This window comes from Hetaerina americana, unplaced genomic scaffold (assembly GCF_022747635.1).
Source record: "Hetaerina americana unplaced genomic scaffold, ioHetAmer1.1.p SCAF_3, whole genome shotgun sequence".
Lineage (NCBI taxonomy): Eukaryota > Metazoa > Arthropoda > Insecta > Odonata > Calopterygidae > Hetaerina > Hetaerina americana.
In genome coordinates this window covers 30,315,276-30,336,987 of record NW_027286874.1, presented here as the reverse complement: position 1 = coordinate 30,336,987, position 21,712 = coordinate 30,315,276, and the positions used below count along the sequence as shown (strand labels likewise).

General features: G+C 35.0%; 1 protein-coding gene across 2 annotated transcripts in view; it reads left to right on the top strand.

Annotated features, from left to right (window-relative positions):
- Positions 1 to 8,684: 8,684 nt before the first annotated feature.
- Positions 8,685 to 21,712, top strand: part of Vps13 (vacuolar protein sorting 13C) — a 136,054-nt gene continuing 123,026 nt past the window's right edge. Inside the window, exons 1-5 of one of the 2 annotated variants that reach the window (XM_071588676.1) lie at positions 8,685 to 9,175; positions 9,420 to 9,506; positions 16,706 to 16,897; positions 17,455 to 17,681; positions 18,256 to 18,394. In XM_071588676.1, coding sequence (XP_071444777.1) covers positions 9,076 to 9,175; positions 9,420 to 9,506; positions 16,706 to 16,897; positions 17,455 to 17,681; positions 18,256 to 18,394 — 745 coding nt within the window. In that variant the 5' untranslated portion in view covers positions 8,685 to 9,075. The remainder of the gene's footprint in view (positions 9,176 to 9,419; positions 9,507 to 16,705; positions 16,898 to 17,454; positions 17,682 to 18,255; positions 18,395 to 21,712) is intronic. The other variant, XM_071588677.1, reaches the window with a different exon arrangement.

Genomic DNA, 21,712 nt, shown 5'->3' with positions numbered 1-21,712 from the left:
ACACAAGGTCTAATCATCATCTCCTGACCCACACTCCTCCCATATCTCCATAGGCTTCTACCCTTTACACATACCCTGCCCTTAACTCAATTGCCATGTAATATTTTCCTCTTCTAGCTGAATTCTCTGTGAATATCCATCCCACGAGCATGAACTGTATAACTACCAAGTTCACCATAGTCATAACTATTGGAAAATAACATAGCTTGAATATATTGTAATTAATTTTCAAAGAGGAAATATCAATAAGAAATTAAGACCAGTGTAACATGATTGTGAGACCTGGGAGATCATTCAAATAAAGGTGTTAGCATAACACACAGTACAGCAGGTGTACTAAAAGAGAACTGCTGTAGCTCAGAAAGCAAAATGGTCCACTTGTCTCACTTCAACAGAAGTGTGAATAACAAGCAAAATAGAAAAGAGCTTTAAAAAATTTTTGTTATGAAGGAAAGAAAACTTCAATAAATACCTTAATGATACATGCTATGCATTACCCATATTCATGGTTTAGGTAAGAATTATACATGTGCTTCACACCCAAGGTTACCCAATTGATTTTGCATATTTGTACTAGTTATCCATGTCTGCAGGTGCTTCATTCATAAATAAAACAAATTAAAATTTATGACATAGCTATCTGCCTGAGAAATGACATGATGATTTTATTGGCATAATTCTATTTTCCACAACATTAGCATAATTTATAATAGGTTGCTTTGCCATTGATAACTGGCAAACACCTCCCATGCCACATTTTTGCCTACCTTTGACGTAGGCAATTGATTCAACGTGTTCCGACTGTCACAGTACCCAGTAATGCACTATTGCATATAATACTACAAAAATTCAGTGAAAGTGTGCTCCCCATATGTGCCACACATGAGCACTAATCAGTGAATGTTATGTCTCCATGTAAAATAAAATGTACACTAGTATATATCCCATATCTCTGTGTCGAAAATATTATGTAGTTGAATATGTGTGTATTTCCAAAGAAACTGCAGGAGATGCCGCGACAGTAACTTTTAACAGTCATCCGCTAATGTGCATTTCAATGCAACGATTTCAGAGTGTAAAAATCATTCGCCTTGACTGGGATTCGAACCCAGATCCCTCAATATCCGGTCGATTGCTTAAGCCACTTAAGCAACTGAGGCGTCCTCTTTTTGCATATGTATGTACTTTGTATGTAATAAAACCATAAACACAGCCCCAATGTCTGTTTGGTTGATGATGATAGAGTTCACTGGGTACTAAGCCCGATGGCATGTGAAATTCACATATCAGGGTAGAGTGGCCAGTTCCTTTCCCTGTGCCGGTTATGGTTTCCCAGGAAAATCTGGTACCCGAAAAATCACATTGATTGGGTGGGGCTTTCCCGGGAATTGAACCTGGGACTCTCCGGTCAGCAGTCTAACTCTCTACCCCCTGGACTGCCTCAACCCACTCACATGTATGTGTATACACATGTATATATGTGTGTGTATATGTATATGTAATATATATATATATATATATATATATATATTATTTATATATATGTATATGTGTGTGTATAAAACTTTGACAGCAACAAACAACATAAGAACACATAAATAGATCACTCACAAGTTATTTCTTGAACATTTTGACGGAATTCAACTCCATCTTCATCGGAAGAAATAGGATTAATGAATCGTGTGTGTGTGTGTGTACATACATACATACATACACCCTTTTTCTGTGACATACAAGGAACTGGTACTGTCCGATATTAGGGGGTGATTGGTTTTTAGAGTAGATATTAGAGGAGGCAACCAACCGCTGAGGTCAATCGCACCATTATAAATAGGTGCGTAAATTAGTAGCGTTAGGTTTTTTTAGTGAGGAGGAGTAAGCAGGAATAGAGGAAACGTGAGGAATCCCAGTGTTGATTCTAGCTTACTCAAATGGTGTCAAGATGCTCTTGTTCTACTTAGGTCTACCCATTCGATGGATGGTGTTCTCCACTGAGAGTGCTCTCCACATAGCACCGCAAGTAGGGATCGAGATACAACCAAAAAATCCTGAAATTCAAACCCAGGCTCTCAGGGTGGGAAGCCCATACATTAGCCACTGCATCCCGATCTTGGCTTTTATAGCAAAGAATAAATCAATAAGAACCCACATCAGACATGGGGACAAGAAAAAAATTAAGAACATATTCCCAAATCGAGCAAACTTGCTTTTACTTTTAATAGAAACTGGAATGGCTTGGAGTGACGTATGGAGTCTTTAATAGCTTATCAATTTCACATTTCATAAGATTGTACCGTTTTTTTAATGAATAAAGTATGTTATTATTATATAACTTATATGGAGGATAATAAACTAAAAATTAGACATTTGAAAACTAAAATATTGTTCTTCATGCCACTGCCAATTATATGTTTTTAATCCAAATACATAAATGTAAATCGATATGCATGATGAATTACCTGCGACATTTAACCCCTAATTTTTGCGAGTCTACCGATCTTCTCATTTTGGGTCACCTGCCAAAAAGATTAACCTTACTCTCCTTGCCGCTCATTGTCACAAGGAGATTCCAATGAATGAAGAGAAAGGACGTGGTTTGAGAAGAATTTTCAAATAAATTTTTATTATTGGCTACATTAGAATCGTGCAGTTTCAGAGCCTAGGGGAAAGAAAGTATTGACGGTGCTATAGAAATGTATATTAGAGTGGTGCCACAATACCATTAATAAAGAGTTTTCAGTGGAGTTCGTCACGAGTGACCATATAACCTAGAACAACAAAACCTCCATATTACGGTGGCCTCTGCGTTTATTTCAACCAATAGGACTATTTCGCCTATCTATGCTCATTATGCTTACAAATGTTCCAAGGTTTTTCATGCAGAACCTATACGGTTATACCTACTGGTGCTCAGGATACTAATGCTGGTATTCTGAATGCGATGCCACGTGCGGAATACTCAATTACAAAACCCCATAAAGCATGTCCTTCAGTCGTTACTTGTTTGATGCTCTTGTTTGTTCCTATTTGACATAATTTCCACGGGAGCGCGATCATAACCACATTCTGCGTTGCAGCCCAGTATTTAAAATAAAACTATAAAAGCTATATGATTAAGTGGAAATAGAAGAACACTTACGTTTGATATTCGTTCATTGTAGAATATTCATGTGCATATGGAATGTGACGCTGTCTTTCCTCTTTATTCGACTGAGAAGAGCAGGAATAAGCATATTCGTGGTTGGATGCTAGTTTTATAATTACGGTTATTTGCGTGACTAAAGTGCGTGACGAGTTGCTCCCCTAATTTCTGTTCATTTAATATTCCCGAGTGATTTTTCTCGACACCGCATTTTTTAATTAGGTTTCCACATTAATGAATGGAAAAATATAAAATATCAGCGAAATTTTTAATTATGAACGCTTTTTTCCTGTCTCGCAATTTTATTAGCACTATTACACTTAAATGGGCGTGCTATACATTACCGAGTGATACTTTTAACTAATGAAGTTAAATAAATGGAACTAAAGCCTTTATCTGGTATTAAAGCAATCCCTTCAATCGATACATGCATAGCCCGGGCTGAAAATGCAAATCATCGTGTCATGCGTGTTTTATTTGTGTAAAAACATGAGCCCCAACGTTAATGTTAGGACTAGAAACTCTTGCCACATGTATATGAATGATTCCTTGCATTCTCTAAAGCTCTCTGAGTGGTATGCCACTCTTGTGAACATCCCCCACTATGGCCTGAAGATTATACAGATGTTTTTACAGGGCAACATTATATCTTTATAGTGAACAGATACAGTTACAAACTTCTATCCTTCAGTCAATAGGAAGGCATCTTAATTTTATCGTTAGTTTTAATTTAATTTCAATCTTTCACTAATCTCCTTCCATCTCCCATGCATTTACAGATGGGTCTTCTATAAGTAATTAAAGTTACCTTATTTTCCAGGAACAATCTTAGATTGGTTACAAGACTTGACTGAGTTAACCTCTGGAAAGCCCCCTACCAAATATCAAAACACAGTACAAGTTCCAACATCATTTTCATAGGGCATCAGTTTCTTATGAAGTTTCAGCAGTCATTCCCCACTGCCAACTTTCCTTTATCATCCTTTTCATTTCACTGCAATGCATACCCTTTTTCAGGTCATCCATCATTTTGATTATTCCTGTCACCTTTTTCTTCTCTCATTTAACCCTGCCTTCAATAATATTCTGTAAAAAACTGTCTCATTCTAACCTGAACCGTCTAGTACACTTTTTTTCTTTTCTACTGTTTCTAAATGTGTTCTCTTTTTCAAAATTTCCTTATTTTTTCAGCATCCAACTCCACCATTAATTGAATTAAAATGGTCCGTAATATCCATTTCCTATACTGACCATACTTATTTTGATCTTCATTTCTTTCCAACTTTTCAAATCTTAAGCTGATAAATATCCATAGTGCTGCAAATATATCTGCTCAACCTCTGTAATTGCTATATTTAATTAAATTTATTCATCACTATAAACCCACATTACCTTGTTTTTTATTTATTTGATTTTCTGCTAAATATTCCACGATTTATTTTTCAAGTTGAGGATGGAGGTGCACCATTAACAGGTAAGGTTGGCATTTGAGTAGGATTCCTACCCTTTGCACGAGTTTACTACCAGAATGTTTCATGTTCAAGCTTTGGAATGAAAAGAGTGGAGGAGCTACAATCCTTTGGTTAATAATTTTGTCATATCCTGTTGCCTTTGACATCACAAGAATATAGCTACTAAAATAATTGTTGCCTTTTTTATGGCTATCGTTGCACGAGCCACTGTGGTGTTCACTTTCACGCATATGAAGGAAAAAAGTTTCACCCTTAGATTATTTGGAGTATTTTTATCTACTTCCAGTCAACATTTTGCACCAGTTTCACTGTATTGGTATTAATTTGACATATTTATCTTAACAAAGAGTATACCCTAAAAGCCTATGTTTTTCTGTTTATTGTGTCCATGATGGCTAATTCTTTGAATGACTACTCTCACTTATTGGCTAACCTCAATATGTAGAAGTGATGCCATATCTTCCGCCTTTTGAACACGTTAGATAGCTTTAATTAATAGGTTTATGTCAGACCATGAGAGTAATATATGCTAAGCAAAGAGTCTGTAAGAGGGTAGGCAGCATTTATCTTCAGGGACAGTACATTGTTGTTCAATTCATTAAGTGCATGAGTTACTCAAGTAAAATAAGGGTATATTTTCAGGTTTCATTCTGCTTTAGTGTGCATTTCCTGAATCCTTTTCAAGAACTCCTGACTCATATAAATGAAACTTCATGATTTTTCCCAAATTAATAATTTGTATTGAATCTCAAGCTTTGGATGTACTCCCTTCAACGTATTCTACCTATTTGCAGGTTAATTTTAAATGGTCCCTAATGACAGTGTACTTACAAGTAAGAACTTGATACCATCATGAGAACTTCCTCATTCTTTGCCTGACATCATTTATATTTTCATAACTTCTGTATGACTACATGCTGTCCGAAAAACCTACTTCCTTCCTCTCTTAAGTGGGATGAACACATCTACCAGGTATGTAAGAAAATCAATTCAGTTTACTACCAGATATCTGTTTTAAAACACACTATATGTTTAGATGTCCTAAAAATGTTATATTATGGCTTGTTTTACTCTGTAACTTCTTATGGAATTGTAATCCGGGAAAAATCATCCTCATTAAATCAAGCATTTTTAGTTCAGAAAAAATAGTAAAATTCATTTGTAATCAACCTTATCATGCACATTGGCTACTTATTTTGAAATATTTGGGAATGTAAACTGTACCTTGTGTATATATCTATCTTGCAGTGACTTAAGCTATGAAAAACATGAGTGATTTTACAATTAATAATAATTATCATTGTCACATTATCAGAAGAGGTAAAGATACACATATGAAAACCTGTCTTTGGTAGCTGAAGGACCAATATCGATATCCACAAAATTGTTTAACAATCTGCCCATCCATTTAAAAAATGAGACTAGAATTTCACTACTCAGGGAGAATCTATTTGTATTTCTGGTTTATGAGTGCTATTGTAGCATAAATGAATATCTATATAAAACTTAAGAGTACATTTATTAGTTTCCTGTCACAACTGTATTTTGTATATGAACTACTATATCAACCCTTCTACTGCTTCCTTCAATGTACCCACTACCTTTCAATATTTCCTCCATCCACCTCTTCTGCCTTTTTCTTATATTCCATTGCCATTTCCTCTCTTTGCTCACCTTACTTAGAACCTCAGTTTTCGTCTTCATCTCGGCCCAACATAGCTTCTCATTATGTGCCACAACTACATTACAAAAGTGCAGTCAAATCTATAGTCCTCTTGTCTCAAAGACCAGATCTTACCATCACATATATGCATATATTTCAGCAAACATCCTTTACTCTTGGTTAAACTCTATGATAAGGTGCATTGAAATTCTCATTTGCATGTACGTCTGACAGATGTTTTGTGTATGTTACTGTGAATAGGATATATATGGATGAGAAAGGTGGCAGCCCAAGATCTTAAAAGTTTGGATGGGCAGATGTAATTGAAGGTTTAGATGCAATGATGTGAATAGCCTTCTTTTGCAGTTTAAATTGACTGGTCAGAAAAGAGGTGAGGCCCAGAGAATGATATCATTTGTAATATTGGAGTCCATGAGGCCATAGTAAAACTTTAGTAGCACGCCTTTGCTCACTGTTTTCTTCAAAGTTCTTCAGAGAAAACTTGTTGAACTTAATTTTCCTAAAAGGCAGTTTATATGGGTTTCTCATATCAAGTTTCCAAGAGCCAAGAAATTTTGTCGGTGTGATAAATATCTATATTATGGCTTTTCACTGTTGTTTGACTGGGTTTGGATGGGTTGGGAGAAAAATATATTGCCTGAGATTTTTCATTGTGCAGTTTCCAACTTTTTTCTTTGAACTAGTGTATTACCAGCCACAATCTTGATGTACTCTTTGTGATTATGAACACAAGTTGAATAGGTTGCTTATTCCCTCAGTATACTCCCATATTTCATAATATCTCCATTAACTTGCCCACTCAGTATAGTTAAATACTTTCTCAAAATCCTTGAACTCTACAAAGACATCCTGATTTTATTCTATGTTGCTTTCTACTAAAGTTCTCATAGTTGCAACGGCATTAGGCATTCCTCTCCCCTTTTTAAACAAAACTCATATTCACAAAGTTGTTTGCTTGCACATTTATGCATCATTCTCAAAATAACTTTTTCTCCATATGGAATTAAACCTTTAGTCCTCACATTCTGCCTCTTTTTCTGGAATGGGGCCAAAATTGATCAAAGGAAATCCTTTAACCGAACTCCCTCCTTATATATTATATTAAAAGAAGCAGTTACCAGTGGAGCTTTGGTTGGATGGTGACATTTAAAACATGTAAAAACGATATACTTGATATGACATGCAAGTTATAAATGAAATTGAAATATATATCAGTTTATTTTACCTTATATTCACAAAAATATTGAGATTCATAAATTAGTTGAAAAACTAATAATTTCATAATGACATCCATCCTGTTTTTCATTTAAAAAACAAAATCCACGTTGAAATAATTTGAAAAAACAACCCATGGATCGGTGGAGTAAAATCAGTAAATTAAATAGGTTTCTCAACTTTTTCTAAAAAATGTGTACATTCACTAAAAAAATTTCTTGTTAATTAAAGTTTCTTCCTGGAATCATTGTGCTCATTGATCCACTCATCGTTATGGATGAGGTCCACGGGCTCATTTACTAGTGAGCTATCGGGCTTTCTACAAATTTGCCTTTTAGTGTAACTTCCGAATCTCAAAATTGCATTGCAATGCAAATAATATATTCCCTCAGTTATAAATTCAACATGCATTTACAGCAAAGGAGTATACATGATCATTTATCTTTATTTAGTTATTTCCTCGAATTCAAACTGCACATACGTCTGTCAATTTTACCGAAAGAAAGTACTTGAGAACATTGATCATCAAAACATTACGTTGTTCGGACAACTTATTCACTGGCAATCAGTTACTCTAATGACATGTATTTTGCGTACCAATAAACAGAGTTTTTAACAATGGGAGCTTTATTTTGATAGAAGCGACCTAAGTCATAGGAGCCAAAGTGCTCAACAAGCACTAGTAAATAACTGTTGAATTAGTTTATGTGAATAAAATCTCTAAGCTTGGAGTAAAATAAATTTGTTGACAGTCTTGGAACATGCTAATGATGTCATTTAAATATGAAGGTGCGACTACGACTACTTACTGAATAATCGGTGTGTTTTTCCATTACCTACATAATTACTGGCATCTGACCTATACGTTTCCTAAGTTAAACTAACCAATATAAATCCGTCTATACTTATACCCCCCAATAAGAAAGATATTACATAATGAAAACAAACTCCCTAAAAGTGAATTGTAAATCTAAGCCCTGAAAGTATGATTTTAAAGTTTTATTTATCTGATGAAAATGACTACATAGAACAATTATATTAAATTTATATTATCATTCTGGCCCCGCGTTTTGCACATTCACGCCATGTTCGGCATTGTGGACACATTTCGAAACGGAATGCGGGAAAAAATAAATGTAATAATGCGTATGTTGTTTTCCTATCAGTGTATTCTGCTTTGCTTTTGTTGGCTGGTACGATTATAGATTAAAGGAGCCTTTCTTATCTCTTGGCCTGTTTATTTTCGATTTGATGTCAGCCACAGTCACGATCAAATTTAAAAACTGGGTGTGGTGACTGTAATTTAAATCGATTCATTAGACACATTGTAATACATAGTTACGTTTTCAAGTGCCAAAATTCTCTGTCATAAAATAATGAAAAGTGATGAACCGATAAAATAACTTGAATCTGTAAAAAAACGCCGTCATATGTGTTGTAGAATAACATGAGGATGACCTGCCCGCTCACATGAATATGAGTAGAGGATTGGGAATTACGTCATTTTTATCATTAGAAATTGCATCCAGATAGTCGTAGTAGGTAGCTGTTAAGGAACGAAAATGGTTTTTGAGTCAATCGTTGCAGATTTACTGAACAGATTTCTTGGGGACTATGTAGAAAATTTAGATGGGTCACAGCTCAAAATTGGAATATGGGGAGGTAAGTTTACCACCCAAACTAGAATGTGTTTGGGTCTACGTACGTATCAAGTAGTTACTCAAATATAAATTCAATATTTAACAGTGATTTTCGTGATAATAAATTTAAATGTATGTAACAGCACTGTGGTGGGTTAAAAATAAATATTTAGTTCCTTACCGTTTGTAAATATTTCTGTTCACAAATTATTTTATTGAAGAATCCTTGTACAGTGTATTTACTGTAACTATTATATTATTTTTAGGTGACGTGGTCCTTCATGATCTAATTCTAAAACAAAATGCATTGGATCAATTCGATCTACCCGTGAAGACGGTATCAGGAAGATTGGGTGAGTATATCAGTCGCTATTAATAAATAGAAATAAAATCTTGAGCCCCATTGCCACGAGGGCTTCTAGATAACAAAAGCAGGGTTTGGCGTTGAGAATGTCGCAGCTTTCATTAATTATAGTGCATGGAAAAGTGCCCAGTGAATATTGTTATTATCCAAGTTGATGGTATTTAAAATCAGGACCGTGCCTTAGGTAACATTACTGGATTTTATCCAAGGCTTTTCTTTATGGAATTCATGTCATAACGTAACCTTATATGATAGGAAAGCACTAAAGAGAAGTGGTGGTAAATGCCAATTTTTAAAGGAATTCGATATAGTGGCATTTTGGAATAAAAAATGCTTTTGGCGGGTGTTGAAATAGGTTTTTACGATGTTAGAAATAGGTTTTTAGGCTGTTAGATCCTTATAGCGTCCTGCTTACCTTCAAGCTTAAGCTATACAGAGGTACATAAAAAATGTATACCTACTCTAGTGCTTTTCGAGTATTTGATTTTGTAATCCCTTACAATAGGTAAACACAAACAAGAGACGGCAGTATTGGAAAAGGCAATTAAACTTTTTTTCTGTTACCATTTAGTATTATAGGCCATTGAGGATATAAATAACGTCTTTTACTGAATCAATTATTATCAATATCTGTGGTAATTTTAGTTCATGTGAATGGCCTTTTTCATTCTTAGTGAGTGGTTTTGTCGAAACGCAATCTGGCCAAGCTAGTATATTTTCATCCTTATCCATTCATTCCGGTATGTTTGTCATCCGTAGCATCATCCAATCCATGATGTTGTCAGCTTTTTTACACTTCCTTGATCACATAATTTCGCCATGGTCCTTAACAGTGAAAAGGAAAAAAGAACTGATGACAGTTTCTCAAGCATTTTTCCATCCGGGCCTTTATCTTCCAATTTTTCAGCTTGCTCATGAAAAATTTCAATGGATCCATGATATTTATGATATTATTCCTTCCTTGTGCCTGAGAGTCATTCATTTGGCTGTTCAAACAAGTGAGCAATATAATCCAGGCACATGGTATATTTCTCATTATCCAGCAACAACTCTTACCTGGAACTTAAAAATTAATGTGAATTCATCTCTGAGCTCAAATAATTGCTTAATAAAATTTCTTCTTGAAAGCCATCGATCATATTTCCCTGGAGAAGAAGCAAGAAAGATGGACTGCATCCATGCTGATGCCGGACTGAAAAGTTATGAGTTGAGAACTCCACCTTGGGTCAATACACATCTAATCAAATGATCTCAGTGCTTCACCATTTACAGTTTTTACTAAACTCCAAATTCTGATTGTATCTTTCGTGAAAATGATTCTTACTTTTTTAGATTTCTTTCACCGATCATTTTCTAGCTCCAGCTGTGAAAATTTATTAAAAAGTGAGGATTGGTATAGAATAGTTCGTAAATATTAATAATTTGGACCCTCATTTAGTTAGAAAGCTGATCAAAGTTGAATTTTATGCATCTTGAAATGGACCAGAACTTCATAATTGGTTTTCCTTTATGTCTATTTAATTTTGTTCATGCTTCTTTACACTCACATTGCCTCTAATCTAAGCTTATCCTCTTGCCTCAATGACCAAGTTTCTGAACCATATAAAAGTATGTTTCAGTTTCAAGTTTTCATTACTCTTTTTCAATATTTTCTTTAAAGTGCCTGTTATCTACCCTTGTCTCTTTATTTATTATTTTTAAGTAATATACTGGTTAAGGTAGGTTTTGCATAGACACAACTGCCAAATAAATATTTTGTGACTCCTAATGAAACACAATTCAGAACCTACTCTACATCATGCCCTTTATCTCTGTGTACTTCCTTCTTCCCTTCATCCCATCCAACATCCCTATCCTATCCTGCCCTTTCCTCGTTTGCTTAATATTCTCCCCTCTATTACACTCTATAACATCCCACTGCCGATCAATTAGCCCTTCATCCATTTTTCCTGCCTCCTTAGGATTTCTCCCAGCTAACCCCTCTCCTCGCCCACCATACTTAGTACTTCCTCATTAGATTTCCTTTCGGTCTACCTTATTTTCTCCATCCTTCTCCACACCCACATTTCAAAAGCCTCGAATCTACGTCTATCCTCCTGCTTCAGTGACCACGTTTGTGCGCTGTACATAGCTACGCTCCATATCAAAGTTTTTACGAGTCTTTCCTTAACATCCTTGTTCAACTTCCCTGCCATCAACTCCCTCCACCTTGTGAAAGCCTCTTTCCCTAGTGCAATTCTTCTTCTTACGTCCCTACTACTTTGACCATGTTGGTCCAAAACACTTGCGAGATAAGTAAAATGTTCTAATTGCTCTATTTTTTGCCCTCATATTTTAATGTCTAGCTTAGGCTTTTTACTATCTGGAAAATAGTGTAACCTTTGTTTTATTTATATTGATTCTCACCCCTTATCTATCACACTGAATTTCCTACTCGCTCATCCTTTAATTGACTGACTAAGTAGAGCTTTGTCAACAGCAAACCTGACTGATTTTTACGAATTCCCCTCCGACTTTCATTCCTACCTCCAGTTCTTCATATGTCTCTTAAATCATTTCCTCCAAATCCTGTCTCTTTGTAAAAGTGTTTTTACCTAATGCAATTGTGTATTTTATGTCTGTGCTACTCTACCTACCCTCCTCCAATACACTTCCTAAATAGATATTTTCTGTTGTATCTGTTTTGGTTTATGTCCTCCAAATTTAATTTTTATCTTAGCCTTCCTATGTTTTGAGAATCCTAACACCTCATTTTCTTATTATCAATTCTCATCCCATACCTATCGTACAGATTCTGCAATGTGCTGAGTAATGATTGTAGCCTCTTGGCTGGCTGACTAAATAATGGTTGTTTAGCTGCAAATTGATTTGATTAGTGACATACCTACTTTCACTTCTACCTCCAGCCCTTCCCATGCCTCCCTTGCCATTTCCCCTGCACATGTTGATTGAAAAGAATGGGTGATAATGAAATTCTCTGTCTTACTGTCCAACCTTGCAATCCCCATTCCAGCTCTCCATTCGCTATACTCACCTGAGCCATCTGAGGCATATATAGATTCCGATATGACATCTACCTCTCTTGTCTACTCTCCTATCTATCATCTGTAAAATGTTAATTAATGGTGCCCACTTTATTCTGTGGAATGCGATCACAAAATCTACAAAGCATACAAATAATCCTCTATGTTTCTTTCTACTATTACCTAATTATTAGTAGCGTATCACATGTACCATTCTCTTTCTGAACCCAAACTGATCTTAACCCAAATACTCATTTGCATGCTTCTCTATCTTTTTGTTGTTAATCCTTAGTGATACCTTTTCCATGTGTGAAATGTTAACTTATAGTCCTCACATGTTGCTGCTTTTCCCTGTTTGGAATGGGTATGAATATTGATCTAGTAAATCTGGCCAAATTCCTTCCTCATAAATGTTACGAATGATCCCACAGAAACTCCTCCTACCTTTTCCTTATTTCTTGTGTAATTCTGTGGTAATGTTATCTATTGCCACAGCCTTCTTCAATTCCATATCCTTTAATGCTTTTTCCATCTTACTTAAGTGTTTTTTGTCCTGATCTACCCTTATTGACATCTTCTCAAATCTAGCCTAATGTCTTTACCATATAGTTCATATTTATATTCTTTCCATCTTATCAAAACCTCTTGTTCAACTAATATTTTACCTGCTGAATCTCTAACTGTTTAAATGGAATTTTTTTCTTACACCCTGACACTTCTTTCTTATTACCATGTGGCTCATCCATTTTGCCTTGTCTCTGTAAACTCTCCATATCCCAAAATTGCTCTTTTCATCTTGCTTAGTACGATGTATAAGTTTTTCACATGATTTTGTTGTTTAATTCTTTTTCTTCTCCATAGTTCTGTATTCATGTTCATTTGTTTCCTTCTTTCATTCATTTTCCTAATTATTTCTTTTGTAATCCAAGGCTTCTTAACCCTTTTTTGTTTATCATTCCTGTTGTTTCATAGCCCACTTTCTTTATTCCTTGTTTGAGATGTTCACACCTTTCTGATATCATACTTGAACCCTTCTCCTTACTGCATTTATATGATCACTCATGGAGACGTAAGGCCTTACTGACATGCAGGTACTTCCTAAAAGAAAGCTTCTGATTTCACTGAAATGTCCCAAAACTTCTGCCACACAAAGTTTTTTATGTAGTTATAATATTTCCTCCAATTGCAGGAGACTCAAATGGAATATAAGGCATGCGTCATCTTATTCCTTGCTCCATTTACATCTGTATGTGTGCTGGACAGTGGCCAGTCTTCAGTCCCATTTTTTTTCTAAGTTGTTTCTTGTCATAGGTTGAAAATTTATTTGAAGCACCAGGGCTTGATCTGTCAATAAAAACCCCATATGCAACTTTGGCTTAGTAAGACATGCAGAAATAATGTAGAGACCTTGTGAATCTGATTGTATATCATTCTCTTTTAGGATTCAGCTTAATAAAAGGATAACCCTGCCATAGTTTATGGATAAATAGAGAATTCTGAAGATTGTCTTTAAATATAATAATGACTTTGTCACTGTTGTTATGTTGTAGTTTATTATTATTGGTATCCCACCATTTAAGGTAAGTTTTGGATGGAAAATGACTGAAAACACATTTCTTTGCCACTGCTAACAGAATACATCCTGAAATTTGACAATGCAATAAACCTAACTTCAATCTGCAAACTTCCCCCCTTCATTCCATCCAACAATTCTATCCTTTTCTTATCCATTCCTGGCTTGTCTAATGTTTTCCTCTAAATCATAGTGTTCAGCATCCGAACACTTATCAAAATGGTCTGCATCTACCTTTCTTGTCTCCTTGGGCTTTGTGCCAACTGTTCCCTTTCCTTTGCCGCCCTGCCTAAAATTTCCTTATTTTTTTCCTTTTCATCAATCTTACCTTTTCCATCTTTCTCCACACCCACACTTCAAAAGCCTCCAATGTTCTTTTATCATCTTGCTTCAATGATCTTATCCTCTCACCCAACAAAATCCTGCTTCATATCAAAGGTTTGATAAGTCTTTTCTTAGCATCCTTACCCCTATGTCCCTATCATCAACTCCTTACTCATTGTGAAAGCTAATTTGTCTATACAATTTTATCCTTACGTCATTAATAATTTTACCATATTGGTCCAGTACTCTGCCAAGATAGGTAAACTACTTACCTGCCCTAGTTTTTGCCCTCCTATTATAATGATTATCTTAGCCTTCCTCTGTCTCAAAAACCTTATTAATTTTATTTTGTTTACATTCATTCACATCCCATACCTATCACACTAGTTATCTAAGGTTCTCAGCAATGACTAACCTTTGCACTGAATGGCTAACTAAAACTTGATATCTGCAAACCTAAATGATTCCATGAATTCCCCACTGACTTACATTCCAATTTTCAGTTCCTCCTAATCCATTTTACCACATCTGCTGCATTTAAAAGTATGAGTGATAATTGACATTCTTGTCTTACTCCACTTCCTAACTCTGACCACTCTGACCACTCTGACTTTTCATCTACCCCTCACACCTGAGAATTCTTAGACATGTATATGTTCCAAAAGTACCACTTTAGCAGTCTGATAAATGGCATGTAGAGTTCTATGGTCCTCGCATATGGATGAATTTTCATTTTTTTAAGGATGGGAAGTAAAACTTATAAGATGAAATCTTCTGGCCAAATTCTTACCTCATAAATGGGCCCATAAAAAATATTCCTTCCACATTTCATAAACCTTCAAGTATTTCCACAGGAATATTATCCATCCCCATGGCCCCCATCCCCATTTGATTTCAATTCCCTTAATGCCGTCTATATCTCATTACCAATTATGTATGGACCTAAGAAATGCCCTTTCCATATCATATTCTCTATTTCTAAGCTTCCTGGCCTAAAATCTTTACCATGAACTCATTGATTCTGTATGTATTCTTTCCACCTCCCTTGAATATTTCCAGGTTCAATTAATAATTTTTTGGTGTTACTTTGTTGGTATTTATGGATTTTCCCATCTTACTTCCTAACAATGCTTTCTCCATCCTGTACAGCACACCAATTTTATCCTTCCTCTGTCTACTTTTCTTATCCTTGCACTGCATCTTCCTCCATGCTACTTTTTTGCCATATTAGTCTCTCGCCTCAGTTTATTTTTTATTTCTTTGTACTTTCTTCTGTCTAATTCTGTGCTTGCTTCACTTTGCAAAGATTTCATGAGATGATGGCTGTACAAGCCTTGACTCTTCCACTGCCAGCCATGGCACACAGCCCAGTGGATTCAGTCCCCTAGTTGCCAGGACCCATACTCAAATATGTCCCTTGTTGTTTCATGTGATAATCAATTGAGGTTATTTCTTGCTATCTTCCACACAAGTGTTTTTATTGTGACACCATCACTCAAATGGTCACCCCACTGAGATACAGGTGCTGCACAGACTAGCTTTTGTCTGGCTCGTACCTTTCGATCTATGTTGCATGGGAAATCCTTCTAGGAGTAATTCATTGCTTCCACCACTCTAGGGTCATCTGGATGCATATCCATCAAAATATTATTATAAAATGTAAATCTATCGACTTAGGTATAGATTACTTTGGGTCAAGGTCATGCAGCAAATTAGTAATGCATTGATGAAAATTTGTAAATGCATCCCTTTCATTTGGTACACCTGTCGGTGAACAACCTCCACATAAACATTAGCTGATTTTCTATGCACCAGATACTTCTGAGAATTCATTCTTTGCTATGGAGAAATAATGGAAATTGCCGATTTCACATGCTATACAGCTTAATGATGTGATATATGGCATTAATGTCAAACTATCAGGCTGTCGTTTTATTATTCCTTTTGTTTTTGTTGACTCTTATCATGCATAAAACCTGTCAATTATATAAATTATTTTTAAATGAGTTTCCATATTACTGCCTCTCACCGGCTAGTAATGAAAATTTATCTTACCATCTAGTTTTATATACAGGAGCGGCAACAATTCTTCCTTTTTTTAAACACAAAATACTTTAAAAAGAAAGTTATGTGGCTGCACCCTATAAATATGTACCCATTGAACATTTTGAGTGAAATTTAGACATGGTGGGAATAAAAACCGAAAGAATATAATGTTTGTGAAATTAGATTAGTATTAATTTTCATGGTTAATATTGTATTTTAAAGGTAAATTGACTTTGAAGATACCATGGAAGAACTTGTACACGGCTCCTGTGGAAGCTTGCATTGAAAGACTCTTCTTATTGGTCGTTCCAAATAATGATATCAAGTATGATCCTGTTAAAGAAGAAAAATATATGCAGGAAGCCAAACAAAAGGAGCTGGAAAGAATTGATAAAGCTAAGCAGGCTAGCAAAGGTAACAAAAATAGCAATGGTAAACAAAAAATTTTCAATGTTGTATCTACTCTGTATTATATCTTTGGTACATACTAGTATGCTGAACTGAGTGATTCATCAACCAACTGCAATCCTGTAAAAATCATCCTCTGCCCCCACAATTATTACTTGAATTAAAGTTGAGAAAAGCTCAAAACGTTCCAGTGACTGAAAAATGATTTGTACATTGCAGAAAATTATTCAGTTATGTGCTATATGGTTGTATCCTTTAAAGCTGGGAAATGTTCCAGTCTGAATTTTACATTGGAACTAGCGGATAATGTGAAATATGTTGCACCTAGAGCTTATTGTTCAAGCAGAACTAATGTATATTTTTTTGGTGAAGTCACTCTATCCACAAAGGACTGCTCTAGGTTAATGAGCTATGTTAATTTTGTGCCGTTACATAATGTTATTGTAGCATCTATGCTTATTAAATTACTGTTTTGTGGGTTGAATGAGTAAAATAATGTACATTTGTGATATTTCACTGCTTGTGTACTGACTCATTGAATGATATTTCTCTCTGCAAACAAGCTCTACCAGATAAGGCAAATGATACATTTGTGGAAAAGTTGGCTACACAAATTATCAGAAATTTACAAATCAAAATTCAAGATATTCATTTACGATATGAGGATAGAGTGACATGCCCAACTCAACCATTTTCAGCGGGATTTACTCTTCATTTATTATCCATGCAAACCACCGATGCTAACTGGAAGCCTTATATTGTTCAGGAGACTGAACCAAAATTTTACAAGGTAGGTGATGAATTTAATTTATTCTATCTGGGAGAGGTGTTCATTGTTTAGTTGTAAAAGAAAATTTTTAAGCATTTTGCTGCATGTTTGGATACAATCACCACATTTTTAGTTATATTGATTAATTATTATTCATTCTGAGTGCAGGACATTCTAAGTATGATGAGACTAAAAATTTTCAAACATGCATTTATTTTTTACTTTAATTCAGGGTAACCTAAACTAAGGTGAATTAAAGGGGCTGAAGGGTGTACTCTAGAAGGAGCATTTGATAGCAAAATTGTTCTTAGGCCACCCTGGTAGTGAGAATACCTTAGATAGAAAATACCAAGAGTGTGTAATCCCTTATTGGTAGTCTGTTAAAAAAATGGCACTTCCAACCCTAAAAAATAATGCTCCTGAATCCAATTCTATCCCCATGTTTTTCATCATGAAAATTTGCAGTCCTTTTTTTATGAGATTCACTCCTTAATTATTTAATGAATAATTGAAGTGGATGAATAATCGATTATTGCATACTGGGAACTCATTTGGCAACCTCTAATTAATTGTTTTGGGTGCATTGGCATTTCAGTTTGTTGAACTTATTGGCTTTGCCGTTTATTGGAATTGCCACACACGGTCATTCATGAATTTATTGGAAGACGACAGAATGAACTTCTTTCAAAAGGGAATTGCCTCCAGAAATTATCAACCAGAAGGATACTCATACTGTAAGTATTTGCTACTGATTGTTTTACTTTTATATACAAAGTCACTGATAAGTTATTCATGATTGTGTCTCTTACATCCTTCTTTATTTGTTGTCAAGAAGTTGCTATTTATGTCTGACTATAATATGAAGCTAAATCAACATATTCCAACTTTTGATCTTTAAAAGTTAGTGTGTGATGGTGTTTATCCAAGTCCTTTTGACGTAATCCTTTCCTGGGCTGTTTAAATATGATTACCAGTTGTTAAAATATACCCCACCTTCAAAGAGTTTATTCTGGTGGAGAGCTTGAACTTGAATGATGTGTCCATTTGAATACTTCTTCCTTCTGTTGTTATGTTAACTACCTGAAGGTTAATTAAACACTCAATTCCAACATGTTTTTACTTAGAGATCATTTCCATTATATTCAAAATTTAAGGCAGCTCTAAATTTTATAGTTTTGTTTAGATTCTCAATCTCTCTATTAACTGATGGTTGGTGTCCCAGCAATGAGCACTAATACTAGTTTTGACACATGCATTTGTCAGTGCTCAAGCTGAAATCTGGTTTATTTTTTTCATTATTTAAAAGGGAAATGAGCTCATAATGAGCTGGATGTGCATTGTTATTCAATATATGACAAAATATTTGCTCTGATTTAAAAGAGGCAACACCAAGAATTTTAGATCTTCTTAAGAAGAACAGGTAGTTGAAAATGTAAATAAAAAGAATATTTCCCAAAATGGAGTGTATTTGCAATTATATTTTTATTAAAACATACATATTGTTGAAGTGGGTGCTTATGAGGGGTAAAATACCTCGAGAAAAAACACTTCTTCTCAGTAAATTTATACTGTTAATTGCAGCAGTATTTTTCAACCAGTGTTTGGCCTGGACTTGATGTTCCATAAATTCTTGTAAGGTTTTCCATAATGCCCACTGATAAGTGGCTTGAAGGGTAACAAAAATGAATTAAATGAACACTTCTAATCACGGAGCCAATGGGGCCGTTAAATATGTACTCTATTTCAATGAATCTGCTTAAGAAAAAGATATTCTTATGATGAGGCTTATTCATGTTTTTGCTGTTTTTATTCAGTTTGTGTAATTTATGAGCAAGTTTATGTGCATATGTTGTCTGTTGTTTTAAGTTTAAATGGCAGAATTTGTAAACATGAAGTTATGAAGACCTGATTCGATAACTTGGCGTACACATGACATCAATTGTGATATTTGTCACCACGACGAATACTGAGCTGATTTTTTTTAAACTGCCATGGAGAAATCAAGATTTCCAAGACATTTTGGTAATAGTTTTTTAAAAATACATTTTGCTATTTTCTTGATTATGTATCACAAGTCATCATAATTCGTCTTTCAGCCTGAAAATTGGTTGACTGCATCCTCCATTCTTCCCTATTACGTACTAGTTGTACAACATGATAGCTTTCCATATTATATGCCATCCATGGTGGATTAGTACTGAAGATGCTATATTAAGCAATAAATTTGAAACTTTACTAGTAAATATATGTTAATATAATGGGCAATAATGAACAAATTTCTAGACTTTAAAAAATGGACCAAATCATTTGCAGAATAACTCTTAGCCATGTGCAAATCAAGCACAATAGACTTATCTTTATAACTGGTCAAACTTCAAAACCTTGTATTCTCCACCAATGTATCCCTTTCCATTGTGTTCCGGCATGAATCAGGAAGACAAAGTCATCTGGGTTACAGTTTACTGGGTGTGGATGTCTCATGTTAAATTATTCTTACACTGTGAAATTGTTGCATTGTAATGCACATTTAGCGGATGACTCCATGAAAAGTTATTGTTTTGGCATTTACCGAAGTTTCATGGTATTTCTCTTAACTTTTTGTAGTTTGCTCACATATTAGTATGTTTTTTATCACTGGTATTAAGTGCCCACTCATGGATTAATACGTGTTCATTTAGTCTTCAGGTTTTCATGCCCCTGGGGATTTTTCAGAACTATTAGGAGCTATTGCTTTGATTCTCAACAGTATAGAAGCTTTCCACGTTGTTTTTGTGAAAGTTCAAGTTGTTTTTGAGAGATATCATATTTATTTAAACTGTGAAATTTATCCCTAATGCAATTATGGCTGTATAGAATAGAAGGTGAATGAGCAAAAATGATATTTTAAATGACGTTTTTGCTGATAGTTTGTCTGATGCACCAAATCATGAAGGAACTCATTGAAGTGCTGAAGAAAGTAATGACAAAATCAGGAGAGACAGTAATGAAGATGTAATATTTATCAAGAAAACTGTTTGTTCTCTACCTTTGCAGTATTTCAGTGATTCTGAAGTTTATGACAGTAATGATAACTAATGCAACAAGTGTTGATGTTTATTTTTGTTGGGAAATGACATTATTCCTGCTTTAGAAACATTTTCTGGCACACCAGGTGTGAAAATTACCCTGCATGATCCAATAAATGAGTAACTAAGTTTGTTTACTCGGGTGACCTCCTTTCAATGGTGGCGGAGGAATCAAATCGCTTTCATGATAAATGCAAATTACTCATAAGTGCAAAGAATCTCCTTAAAGTTTGAAGTGGCATGATATAACCATTGGAGAAATGAAAATATTTTTAGGATTGGTTATCTGTATAGGGTAGGTGCATGAAAACAGAATAAGTGATTGCTGGACAATTGTGATTATTACACAATTATAATTTTATGTTATTGTACGCCATCTTTCATAACATTCACATATGCTTTTATAAATAAATCCCTGTGCTATTTATCTAAATAGTTTAGTGAGGAGTTGCAAAATACAAAAGGGTTATTCAAAAGGAAACATGTAACTATCTATTACATAACCAGACCACTGGTGAATTGAAAGGCTGCAATATCTGGGAAGTAGATGGCTTCTTAAATAATCTCCTTAAAGAGAATGTATTAATTACTCAACCATTAGCTGCAATCATAAATGATTGCCTGATAGTGGGAGTTTTCTCCAGATTTTTTAAAGTGTCTCAAAGTAATTAGATTGGAATTGGTGGTCTACTATTTAAAGTAGGTTTTGAATGAACTGAGACTTGATACTCTTGTACTTTTTAACATTGCCTAACAAAGCACAACCTGACACCCCACACTGTTGTTCAACTCTGTGTGCATTTTATCTCCCTTCATTCTGGCCAATATGCCTATCTTTTTTCTACCCCTAACTTGCTTGCCTAGCATCCTCCCCTCCATCGCAGCCTTCAGCATTCCATGGCCAATCAAAATGCTGTACATCTTCCTTTCATGCCCTCTTTGGATTTCTCACAACCTTTCTCCTTCCCCCCCCCCCCCCCCCCATCA